This window comes from Mustela nigripes, chromosome 13 (genome assembly GCF_022355385.1).
Source record: "Mustela nigripes isolate SB6536 chromosome 13, MUSNIG.SB6536, whole genome shotgun sequence".
Classification (NCBI taxonomy): Eukaryota; Metazoa; Chordata; class Mammalia; order Carnivora; family Mustelidae; genus Mustela; species Mustela nigripes.
Window position 1 is genome coordinate 113,893,581 of NC_081569.1, and position 13,328 is coordinate 113,906,908.

Consider the following 13,328-nt stretch of genomic DNA (forward strand, 5'->3'; position numbering starts at 1 on the left):
ATTGTTGACTTCTGAGAGTTCTTCATATATTTTGAATGCTTGTCCCTTATTAGGTATATAATGTGTAAGTATTTCCTCCCATTCTTCAGGTGGTCTTTTCACTTATTTGACTGAGATCATCATTTGAAGCAAAAAATATTTTAATTTTGATGATGCCCAGTTAATCTATTTTTTTCGCTTATCACTTACGCTTTTGGTGTTGTATCCAAGAAATCATTGCCTACCCCAAGGTGATGAACATTTACTCCTATGTTTTCATTTACGAGTCTTAGGTTTTAGCTCTTACATTTAGGTTTATGACCCATTTTGAGTTCATTTTTGTGTGTGATATAAGGTAGGGGTCCAACTTCATTCTTTCACATGTGGTCATCCAGTTGTCTCAACAGCATCTGTTGAAAGTGCCTTGGTTTCCTTATCATTTGAAAACAGTTTGTTAAAAGAGCACTTTAAAAGAAAAATTTATTTATTTGAGAGAGAGAGTGAGACAGAGAGAATGAGCAGGAGGAGAGGCATGTTCCCGCTGAGCAGGGAGCCCAATGTGGGGCTCGATCCCAGGACCCTGGGATCATGACCTGAGCTGAAGGCAGACGTTTAACTGACTGAGCCACCCAGGTGCCCCTAGAAAACACTTTAAACTCTTCACATTCAAACACGGTTTTTTCCAGTGGGAGACAGCTGGGTGGTAGATTATAGATTGTTGAGTCTAGATGGAAAATTTTATCCAAACCTGTTTTATTCTAAAAGCGTAATAAATCCTTCCTAATAGTATTATTTACCAGGCTGGGTTACTAAAGGTAAATTAAAGGAATTTTAAAGTCTTTACTCCCTTTTTTGGGAAAAGCTCTTAATGATAGTCTTGGCTACTTTTATTTATGACCAGCTCTCCTGTCAAGTTGTTTGGGAGAGTGACTTACCGTTATTGTTATGGTAGATTATACCATATAATCTGAAATTTATTCATTTCAGAAATGAGCCCTTGTGACTTTTGACTTGAGGCCCATGCTTGAAACCTGTTTGTTTTCCACATCTTATTAATAGGTATGGCAGGTTGTTTCTGATTGGCAATTACACAGACCTCTCAGTGAATCTTGTTTTCAGGTGGTCTAGATGTTGGCCACCTCCAAAGTGAATTTCATGGACTTGTCACACTTGTGGGGACTGCTCTTTTTTCTCAAATTACCAAACTTGAGAAAAGTCTGTCCACCAGGTTTGGTAACAAAGAGAAAGAAACTTCACTGGTTTGTATAGGTTAGGATTTTTGAATATTCAAAGTAAGTCATTATTTTAGCTAAAATAAGTTAACTTTAGCTAAAATAAGTTATAACATAGATAAGAAACATGAAGATTCATTATACTATTCAGTTTACTTTCATATAGTGCAAAATATTTCATCATAAAAGGTTTTTAAGAAGTACACAGTGCTTCGGGTATTGTACATCTTGAATTAGAATCCTGAAAGTTGTCTGTGTCTTTGTAACTGACTTGGCAATTGCTCTCTCTGGTGTGCCTTCCAGATTCCACTGATCTCTGACTTTTCTCTTCAGGTGATTTATGCTGCCAGGGATGCCCAGATTTCAGTGGCTCTCTTTCTCCATCTTCTTGGATACCCTTTCTCTAGGAATTCAACTGTAGACGAAAACGATGACCATGTGGGTTGGAGAAAAGTCTTGGAAAATTGCCAGGATATGGTAGACATCCCATTCCGAAGCAAAGGACTCAGCCGACTGGGGGAAGAGGTTAATGGGGAAGCAGCAGAAACTCAGCAGAAGCCAAGAAATAAGAAGTCTAAGACAGATGGAATGACGCCAGGCAACCACCAAGGGAAAGACCCCAGAAAGCATAAAAGAAAGCCCTTGGGGGTGGGCTATTCGGCCAGGTAACTGAGTTGTTCTCTGTCTGGTAGAGAGAGATGCAGAGGCCCAGCCTCCAGCAAAAGACATGATGCCTCATCTTAGGTCTGGGGAGAAGATTGTGTGGTAGGACGATGGTGCTCAAGGGGTTAATTTTTCCCCCCAGAGGTTAATTTTTTTTTTCCCTTTCCTTCAAGGACATTTAGAGCTAACCTTTGGTCTATTTATGTGTTTTCCTCCTTTTCTCTTCTTTTACTTTCTAATTTTTAGAATTGAGTGCCCATAAGGAGAGCTTAACCTAGCTTTGTCGCTGATCCTGGTATGATTTGAGCCCTATAACCTCTCCAGTTATAAATGAGGGTATAATTATTACTCCTTGCTTGCTCAGGATAGCTGTGAAAATGAATGGCATGAATTGCCTCATACATTTCAGGAGAAATGCATCATCTGATTTCCTGTTCATTTGGTATTTGATTATTTAGAAAGGCATCCAGCTCTAAGCCAATATTATTCTCTAACCAGTGAGAGTTTTTCTGTACAACTTAACGCCTCTGTTGCAGAAAGATGACTAATAAGTGCTTTGGAGTGGAAGTTTGGTCCCTGTAGCAGAGTGCCTTTAGGAATTGGATGATTAAATTGAAGCCAGTATTGCGTATGAGCCAGAAATAAACCCATGTGGCCCTCATTACTTTAGCTTGAAGTTCTTTAATTTTAATTTACTTTGTTTAACCCAATGATTACTCTGTAGAGCAGTGTTCTTGGTGCTCTGTTCCTGTTCGCTTTCACAACAGAGCTGTTGTATATATACTACCCAACTCACTCCTTGTTCCATAAATATAAAAACTAGCTAAACGAATTCATTTTTAGTTCCTAGCCCCATGAAGATGGAGGAACAATCAAGACTTTTTGCCCCATTAGTTTTTTTTCCATAAATATAATATTGGACCCTAGTGTTGAGAATAGCAGTCACTCAGAAGACAACATAGATCAAGCTACCTTGATCCATAGGTAGTTTCCAGTTTTATTAATCTCTCCTTTCCCTGCAGAAAATCCCCTCTGTATGATAACTGCTTCCTCCATGCTCCTGACGGACAGCCTCTCTGCACTTGTGACCGAAGGAAAGCTCAGTGGTACCTGGACAAAGGCATTGGAGGTGTGAGATTCACCTGTCCTTGCATTTGCATTTAGGTGCACGTGGGTATTGGCAGGAGTGAGGAGAGAGACAGAGAGACAAGGGGCAGGGAGGAACAGAAGAAGGCAGAACGACCTTGAGACAAGTGGGACATGGCTATTCAAAACCCAGAAACCCTACTCTCTGCCAGGACACTACAGAGAACATTTCAGGTGGGGCTTCTTTCCAGAGGGATGGGTGGGCAAATGCTGGTCTCTTATCTTTTCTCTCAGAGCTGGTGAGTGAGGAGCCTTTTGTGGTCAAGCTGCAGTTTGAACCCGCAGGAAGACCTGAATCTCCAGGAGACTATTACCTGATGGTTAAAGAGAACCTGTGTGTAGTCTGTGGCAAGAAAGATTCGTACATTCGGTGAGTGTGGGTTTCAGCCACCCAGATTGTCTGCCTCTGATGGAAGTTGCCTTTGTAGCCACATGTGGAGCCCTCAGGGGTCTTGGTTGAATCTGCCAATTTCGGCTGAGAGACGTGTCCATAGGGGTCATCTCAGTACTCCTGAGAACTTCTGCCATCTGTGTAGTCCTTTTCATGCTCTCCTGTCTGTCTTGGGTCCCATTCTTGGTTTCAAGAATGCAACATTTTTCTCAGTAACAGTTTGCTATAAAGAAAGTGGTTTCCCTTTGCTCATGAAAGACTGGAGACCCATGTCCTTCAGAAGCTGCCTTTTTCTATGTGTCCTTATAATCCTCCCATGCGTGGCTCACAACTTTCTGAGCCTTGATACTGCTCATGGAGTATAATATTGCGGGTCTGGTTCCAGCCCACCATAGTAAAGCAAATACCGCAATAAAGTGAATGAGTCAGGGGCACCTGACTGGCTTAGTCGGTGGAGTGTGCGACTCTTGATCTTGGGGTGGTAAGTTCAAGGCCCATGTTGGGTGTTGAGATTAATTAAAAGTAAAATCTTTAGGGGTGCCTGGGTGGCTCAGTCAATTAAATGGCCAACTCTTGACTTCAGCTCGGGACATGATCTCAGGGTGATGAGATCAAGCCGCATTGGGGTCCATACTGGGTATGGAGCCTCCTTAAGATTCTCTCTCTCTCTCTGCTCCTATCCACTCATGCTCTGTCTTTTTCCAAAAATAAATAAATAAATAAAATCTTAATTTAATTTAATTTAATTTATTTATTTGACAGAGATGGACACAGCAAGAGCAGGAACACAAGTAAGGGAAGTGGGAGAGGGAGAAGCAGGCTTCCTGCTGAGCAAGAAGCCCGAGGCGGGGCTTGATCCTAGGATCCTGGGATTGTGACCTGAACTGAAGGCAGATGCTTAACAACTGAGCCACCCAGGCACCCTATAAATAAAATCTTTAAAAAAAAAAATGTGAGTCAAATGAATTTTCTGGCTTTCCCAGTGCATATGAAAATTGTTTATATTATACTCTGTACTGTTAGTTGTGCAGTAATGTTATGTCTAAAAAAACAATGTATATACTTTCATTTAAGAATACTTTATTGCTGGATGCCTAGGTGGCTCAGTCGGGTAAGCATCTGTCTTTGGCTCAGGTCATGATCCCAGGGTCCTGGGATCAAGGCCCATGTCAGGCTCCTTCCTCAGCAGGGAGCCTGCTTCTCCCTCTTTTCCCCACTTGCTATCTCTGTGTCTCCCTCAAATAAATAAATTAAAATATATTAAAAAAAAAAGAATACTTTATTGCTGGGCGCCTGTCTCAGTTGGTTAAGCATCTGACTCTTGATTTTGGCTCAGGTCATGATCTCAAGGTCATGAGATCCAGCCCTACATCAGGCTCTGTGCTGAGCATGGAGCATCCTTGAGCTTCTTTCTCTCTCCCTCTACTTCTACCCCTTGTCCCCTCCTCACACTCTCTATATAAAACAAAACAAAACAAAAAACTTTACTGCTGGGGTGCCTGGCTGCCTCAGCCAGTAGAGGATGTGACTTTTGATCTTGGGGTCATGACTTCGAGCCCCATGTTGGGTATAGAGATTATTTTAAAAATAAATAAATAAATAAAAATACTCTATTGCTAAGAAATGCTAACCTCATCTGAGCTTTCAGAGAGTTGTAATCTTTTTGCTGGAGGAGATTATTGCCATGGTGTTGATGGCTGCTGACTGATGAGGGTGGTGACTGTGGCAGTTTCTTAAAATAAGTTAACAGTGAAGTTTGCTGTATTGATGAACCTCTCCTTCTTGAAGGATTTCCCTGTAGCATGTGATGTTGTTTGATAGCATTTTGCCCACAGCAGAACTTCTTCCAAAATGGAGAGTTCTCACATTTTACCACTGTCTAGTCAACTAAGTTTATGTAATATGTTGTCATTTCAATAGTCTTCACATCTCAAGAAACCTCTTTCTTTGCTCATTCAACAAGAAGCAACTCCTCATCCTTGTAAGTTTTATTGTGGGATGAAACAGTTGCAGTAATTCACTTCCACCTGCAGGCTCCACTTCTAATTCCAGTTCTTTAGCTATTTCCACCACATCTGTAGTTACATCCTCCACCAAAGTCTTAAACCCCTCAAAGTCCTCCATAAGGGCTAGAGACTTCTGTTAATTAATGTTGGTATCTTCACCTCTTCCCATGAATCATGAATATTCTTAATGGCCTCTAGAATGGTGAATCCTTTCCAGAAGGTTTTCAGTTTGCTTTGCCAAGATCCATTAGAGGCATCTCTATTTATGGTAGCTATAGCCCTTATGAAAAGTATTTCTTAAATAATAAGGCTTAAAAATCAAAATTACTCTTTGATCAATGGGCTGCAGAATGGATGTTGTGTTAGCAGACCTGAAAAGATCATTAATTTCATTGTACATCTCTATCAGAGTTCTTGGGTAACCAGATACACTCTCAATGAGCAGTAATGTTTTATTTTACTTTAAAAAGATTTTATTTATTTATTTGAGAGAGGGAGGGAGAGAGAAATCACAGAGCATGAGTAGGGGCTGGGGGCCACAGGGAGAGGGACAAGCCAGCTCTCTACAGCAGGGGTCCTATGTGGGGCTCAGTCCCACAACCCTGGAATCATGACCTCAGCCAAAGGTAGACACTCAACTGACTGAGGCATGCAGGTGCCCCAAGCAGTAATATTTGAAAAGGAATTTTTTTTTTCCTGATTAGTAGTCCCAACAGTAGGCTTAAAATATTCAGTAAACCATGCTGTAAACAGATATGCTGTCATCCATCTAGAGAGTACAAGTGGAGTAGATTTAGCATAATTCTGAAGGGCTCTGGGATTTTGGGAGTGGTCCATAAGCACTGGGTTCAATTTAAAGTCACCAGATGCATTAGTCCCAAGCAAGAGAGTCAGTCTGGCTTTTGAAGTTTTGAAGCCAGGCATTGACTTCTCTCTCTCTTTATTATTATTATTTTTTAAGATTTTATTTATTTGACAGACAGAGATCACAAGGAGGCAGAGAGAAAGGAGAAAGCAGACTCCATGCTGAGCAGAGAGCCTGATGCAGGGCTCAATCCCAGGACCCTGAGATCATGACCTGAGCCAAAGGCAGAAGCTTTAACCCACTGAGCCACCCAGGCACCCCTTGACTTCTCTTTAGCTATGAAAATCCTAGATGGCATCTTCTTGCAAGAGAAGGCTGTTTCATCCACAGTGAAAATCTGCTCCTACATGTAGCCACCTTCATTAATGATCTTAGCTGGATCTTCTGCATAATTTGCTGGAGCTTCTCCATCAGCACTTAGGGCTTCATCTTGTACTTTGATGTTTATGGAGATAGTTTCTTTCCTTAAACTTCTTGAACCAACCCCAGCTAGCTTCAGAATTTTCTTCTGCAGCTTCCTCACCTGTCTCAGTCTTCACAGAATTGAAGAGAGTTCGGGCTTGGCTTGGATTAGGCTTTGGCTTAAGATAACTGTATGGCCAGTGTGATCTTCTGTCCCGATCACGAACCCTTCTCTATACCAGCAGTAAGGCTGTTTTGTTTGCACAGCATTTACATGTTTGCTGGAGCAGCACTTTTAATTTCCTTGGATAACTTTTCCTGTGCACTCACAACTTGGCTAACTGGAGCAGGAGGCCTAGCTTTTGGTCTGTCTTGGCTTTTGACATGCCTTCCTCACTAAACCTAATCATTTCTACCTTTTGATTTGAAGTGGGAGACATGCCACTCTTCCTTCCACGTGAGCACTTAGAGGCCATTGTAGTAGATTATTGATTGGCCTGAGAGCAATATTATTTCATCTCAAGGAATAAGGAGGCCGGAGGAGAGGAAGAGAGACATGGGAATGGCCGGTTGGTGAGGCAGTCAGAACACACACATTTATCTATTGAGTGCTCAGTCTTATGTGGGCATGATTCATGGCCTCCCAAATCAGTTACTATAGTGACTCCTAGGACAGTGATCTCACATCTGCACAAAAATATAATAATAAGGAAAAGGTACCAAAATGTGACACAGAGACACAAAGTGAACAAATGCTGCTGGGGGAAAAAAATGAGGCCAAGGGGTGCCTGGGTGGCTCAGTGGGTTAAAGCCTCTGCCTTCGGCTCAGGTCATGATTCCCAGGGTTCTGGGATCGAGCCCCACATCGGGCTCTCCGCTCAGCAGGGAGCCTGCTTCCCTCTCTCTCTGCCTGCCTCTCTGCCTACTTGTGATCTCTATCTGTCAAATAAAATAAATAAAATCTTAAAAAAAAAATAAAACGAGGCCAATAGATTTGCCCGATGCAGAGTTGTCACAGACTTTCAGTTTGTAAAAAATGCAGTATCTGTAAAGTGCAGTAAAATGAGGTATGCCTGTTTTTGGATGACCTGAAGGCATACTTTGGCTCTACTCCCTGCCTTCAGTAGAGTAACTCACTCTCCTACTCTCCTCTTATAAAATGAGACAAATAGTTGTGTGCCAAGAGTTTTTCCTGAGAGCTCAGTTTTCCTTAGAAATTAACAATGGGCCTTGATGAGCCTGGAAATAGTTTGAGTAAGGGGTTCCTCAGATGAGAAAATTGTTTTTTTTTTTTTTAAGTCACCAGGCTTCCAAAATTTCAGGAGTAGAGGGACCTGCTACATGCTTTGAGAGTTATTTTCCAGATGTTGAAGGTCATTAGAATTTCTTTTCATTTCTCTGATACTTTTCCTCTCTGGGAGCACAGTGTTTGCAAAGGTTGTTGTTAGCCTCCCTCTGCCTTGGCCCTCTGCTGCCTCTTGCTAGCACGTGGTATGAACTTGCTCCTTGAGGAGAGGAAACCAAGGCTCAGGTAGGTAGGTAGGCCAAGAGTGGAAGAGGCAGTTTTGCCTTTATGTAGTCTCTGTTGGGTTGTGGTGCGTGAGGCTTCTCAGTCCTGTTTACGCCCAGAGGAGGATCCCAGCAGCCTGCCTGCTAGCTCCACCTGCGTTCTGTGTCCATGCTAACGAGTGCTGCTTCTGGGTGGGCTTGGCAGGAAGAACGTGATTCCGCACGAGTACCGGAAGCACTTCCCCATTGAGATGAAAGACCACAACTCCCACGACGTGCTGCTGCTCTGTACCTCCTGCCACGCTGTCTCTAACTACTATGACAACCACCTGAAGCAGCAGCTGGCCAGGGAGTTCCAGGCCCCCATCGGCTCTGAGGAGGGGCTGCGCCTGCTGGAAGATCCTGAGCGCCGGCAGGTACGGTCTGGGGCCAGGGCCCTGCTCAACGCGGAGAGCCTGCCCGCTCACCGAAAGGCGGAACTGCTGCAGGCGCTCAGAGAGTTTTACCACACAGACACAGTCACGGAGGAGATGCTTCAGGAGGCGGCCAGCCTGGAGACAAGGTACAGTGTACAGTTCCCGGTCGGGGAAGGGATTGGGGGACATTCTGGGGGCACTAGCTCCACCTGCTTAGCGGGGATGCCGGCCAGGCAGGGGCCAAGAGCCGTTTAGGCGCAGAGCATAGCCTCCTGTTACCCCATTGAGTATCTAATGGCTTAAAATACCATGGGGCTGGGATAGAAGAATCGGTGTGAGAGGTTCCTTTCCATAGGAGACTTGCCTTCTGTCCTTGACCCTTCAGGGTCATCTCTGTCCAGCCATTTTCATGATGAGCAGATGAGTTCAAATGCAGTGGAGCTCTGCCTGAGAGATTCTGTGCAGAAGTCAATCCTGAAGTCAGCAGAGGAGATGAAAATAATACTCAAAAAATAACCCCAAGTCTCTGAAGTTGCTTTTGAGTACAATGTACATGGCTTTCTGTCCCTTACCTCATCCAGGTCTTTGGGAACTGAGACCAATGGATTCATGTTTGCTGTCTCATCTGCATTCAGGGTACTGGCCCACCGAATAGAACTGGCCAGAATTGGTCTTACCATTCATACTATTCTCTTTTTCCTTCCTTCCTTTGCTTCCTCTCCTTCCCCATGAGTTGAACTCATGACTTAATTCAGTGTTCCTAAATGAGAAGCCAATGGCCCTGACAAATGAATGGGTACAGGGCTGAGGTGAAAGAAACTCTGGGCCCCCTGCTCCAGTTTTGCTTCCTGTTACCACTTTTCCAGGAGTACTAGAGCCCAAAAGAATTGCACTGATAAGTTCCCAAAACCGTGAGAGTGATGCTGCTTGGCTGTACTTCAGTTTCATTACCCCGGAATCTTAAAGATCGCAGCAAACATTTATCAAATGGTTGTAGGTGTCTTAATCTATTTAAATATATTTTTAAATATTTTATTTATTTGTCAGAGGGAGAGAGCACAAGCAGGGGGAGAAGCTGGCAGAGGGAGGGAGAAGCAGGCTCCCCACCTAGCAGGGAGCCCGATGTGGGACTTGATCCCAAGGACCCTGAGATCAGGACATGAGCTGAAGGTGGATGCTTAACTGAATGAGCCACCCAGGCGTCCCAAGTTATCCTGCTCTATTTATCCAACCTAATAAACTTTCTATAAATTGTCTTAATCGGTTCTTCTAACAACCATTTGAAATAGGATTTAGATTTCTTACTGGTAACTGCTAGCATTATATCTTGCATTTGTTAAATATTTCGAAGTTAGAAAACAGTACTAATGAGTTTTGTCCTATTTTGATTCTTCCTAACTATTTTGTGAGGTTGTAGCATAGATGTTATTTTTTATGTTAGCTACCCTGAGGTTAAAGTTAAGTAACTTGCCAAGGTCCAATGAGAAATTAATGAGAATGGTTCCTCCAACCAATTCCCAGATGTATTTGCTAATACAACTAAACTTCCCCTTTCAGTCACAGACCTTTCTAACCAATCACCTTGCTGACTAGGATAGAGGGATGCTGGACTTGGCTGTCTGGACTGAGAAGAAGCTGTTTGGGGGAAGATAGGCAAGTTAGGGACACTTGTCAGCTAAGCAGTAAGGTGGCTGCAGATTTCTGGAGGGCACTGGTACTGCTGGAATGAGGGAGGGAGTGTTGGAAGGGAGGAATGAGAGTGGGGTATGAATGCAAGGAGGGGAACTGAGTCCATGGGGTAGGGACTTTCTCCGGAAAAGTAGTTGTTACTCACAGGAAGTGAAAGCACTGTTTGCAGGACATCCGAGGACTTTTAAGGCTTCTCTGCTTAGTTAGGAAGAGGGCAAGGATTTATCTTCCCATTAAACAGCACCAGCTGCACAACTGAGTATTTCATGGGACCAAAACACATCTCTCGTGATATGGTTTGGCTTTTTTTTTTTTTTTCCAAAGACTTTGAGTAATCTCTACACCCAACATGGGGTCTGAACTTACAACCCCAAGATTAAGAGCTGCATTTCTACTGACTGAGCCAGCCATGTGCCCCAAGATTTTTATTTGTTGATTTTTTTTAATTAATCTCTCGGCCCACCGTGGAGCTCGATCTCATGACCATGTGATCAAGAGTCACATGTCCTACTGACTGAGTCAACCAGGCACCCCCATCTTTTTTTAATTTCAATTTTTTAAAAGTTGAAGTGTAGCTGACACAACATTGTGACACATGATGCACAGTGTTATATTAGTTTCAGGTGTACAACAGTGATTCGACAAGTTTATGTGTTATGCTATGCCCACCACAAGTGACGCTCCCATCTGTCACCTTAGAATGCTATTACAACACCACTGACTACTGCCTGTGCTGTACGGTTTGGCACTCTTCCTGTGAGAAAGGAGGCACTAAAGAAATGTCCCACCTTGCATTTTTACATGTATGTATTCCAGCGTTTGAAACATAAGAACACACAGGGTGATTTAGCAGCGCCATATAAATACTGAGTATGGTTGAGAAGGACAAGCTGGTACCTGAGTAACCCCGGAGTAAATAAAAAAACAATGTTCTTCACTCATTGTCAGCCAGACAGTGCGGCTCCTGTAGTGGGGGCTGAGCTTCCGGCAGTGGCCTCCCACAAATATAGCTCAGAATCCCCAAATATCTTCTGTCAGATTGTGTGCAGTATGTCCAAATGACTTCTTAAAATGGCAGATGTAGGAAAGATGCTTTAAAAAACATTAAAGTAGGGGGCGCCAGGGTGGCTCAGTTAAGCATCTGCCTTTGTCTCAGATTATGACCCCAGGGTCCTGGGATTGAGCCCCAATCAGCGGGGAATCTGCTTTTCCCTTTGCCTCTGCCACCCCACACCCTGCTTGTGCTCACGTGCTCTCTCTCAAATAAATAAAATTTTTTAAAAAGCACTAAAGGAATCAACCTTTAGAAGTCCAGCAACCTCCTGATCTAACATTGTGGCAGCCCCCTGGCCCACAGCATTTGGAGCCGTCTGTGACACCATCCTGTGCTTGTCTTCCTCAGACCCTTGTGCTTTGTGTCTTGCCAGGATTTCCAACGAAAACTACATTCCTCATGGGCTGAAGGTGGTGCAGTGCCACAGCCAGGGCGGGCTGCGCTCCCTCATGCAGCTGGAGAGCCGCTGGCGACAGCACTTCCTGGACTCCATGCAGCCCAAGCACCTGCCCCAGCAGTGGTCAGTGGACCACAACCATCAGAAGCTGCTCCGGAAATACGGGGAAGACCTTCCCATCAAGCTGTCCTGAGAGCTGCTCTCCTCCCAGGATGGCTGGGAAGCTGAGCCAAGGTGGGAAAGTCACCTCTTCCTGTGTCATTAATTGTCAGAGCCTAGTGTCACAACTGAATGCTAACCCATGCCAATCCCAGGATGCTTCTGGTGGAGGCAGGCTGTTGCTTCAAGGGGAGCTTATGGTTTTGGATTTTACTTGGGCAGAGTGAGAATTCCTTTTGCTTCCCTCTTATTATTTGTGGACAAAAGGGCCTTGGCCTTTATTTTACTTTCCTTCTTTTGCTTCCTGTGCACAGACAGCAGATGAAGGATTCTCCCCTGAAGTGACTTTTCAAGACGCTCAGGTTTTTAATACATTTCTTCCCTGCCCGGTATGTTGTTTTTTCTCAAACAGGGGCAGTCAAGTATTTTAATCCCATTGGGTTAGGACAGGAGAAATTCTTGCAGAGGTTGGAGAGGTGAACAGGAGTCAGATTCATTTCCCCAGTTCAAGCTCATAATTATAAATTCCTTAACTTCATGCCCTCCCACATCTCACCTGGTTGAGATCCATCCCATCTAGGTCACTTCGGTTTATTTCCATACTTGAGGATGCTCCCCTTTACACAGCCAGGACCAAAGCAGCGACTTCCTGCCATATGCTTCCACCCTAACACTGGAGGAAATCCTTTTCTGGAAATAGGCCTTCTAACTGGGTGGGGCAGAAAGAGGTACAAGCATCATCTCTCAAGAGAACTTTGATATTTGCTTCGCTGTCCCTTTCATGCTGTTTGTTGTCTATTCATTGCAATCCTTGTGTCCAGAACTGCAAGGTTTTCTAGCTGAATCTCCTTCTGAGAGGAAGATTCTCTACTCTCAGAATCAGTGTCACGTCCCTTCCGTGTTCTGTGTTCCTTCCGATTTGTAATACTGACCTCTTTTCAACACTTAATTCTCTCTTGGAGTCCTTTGGTCGGATTGCGTTGGGAGGATTTCTCCACCCGCTCTCGTGCGTGGGACTCTGAGATTAATTCATATACTTAGATGTTCAGAACAGTGGTGTTTCATCTCTTTATGTGAAGCCACCACTTTGAGCATAAATTATTAGTGATTAGCAGTTTTTCTAAAGTATGAGGAAAGGTTTTTTTTTACTTGACAAGATCGTAACAAACTTAGTGATTTTATGGCCAGAATCCAACAGGAGCTGTTTTGAAATTGTGCCCAAGTTGGTGATGGTTGCTCTAACACTCATAAATAAAACTTCTAAGCACAAAGCTCACTGACTGTAAATGTAAAACTTTTTTTCTTCTCGGCTTTGTAAAATCAGTAAATATTCTTGGGGGAGGAGATATTCACCCCTGGCGTCCCTGCTGTGGGCAGAAGCATGGCACGCACACAGGTACACCACGCACAGCGAGCACAT

General features: G+C 43.8%; 1 protein-coding gene across 1 annotated transcript in view; it reads left to right on the forward strand.

Annotated features, from left to right (window-relative positions):
* Positions 1 to 13,322, forward strand: part of EXD2 (exonuclease 3'-5' domain containing 2) — a 54,258-nt gene extending 40,936 nt beyond the window's left edge. The window contains exons 5-9 of the mRNA XM_059373472.1: positions 1,545 to 1,876; positions 2,897 to 3,003; positions 3,255 to 3,390; positions 8,399 to 8,755; positions 11,726 to 13,322. Of these exons, the coding sequence (XP_059229455.1) occupies positions 1,545 to 1,876; positions 2,897 to 3,003; positions 3,255 to 3,390; positions 8,399 to 8,755; positions 11,726 to 11,942 (1,149 nt within the window). The 3' untranslated portion in view covers positions 11,943 to 13,322. The remainder of the gene's footprint in view (positions 1 to 1,544; positions 1,877 to 2,896; positions 3,004 to 3,254; positions 3,391 to 8,398; positions 8,756 to 11,725) is intronic.
* The last annotated feature ends 6 nt before the right edge of the window (positions 13,323 to 13,328 follow it).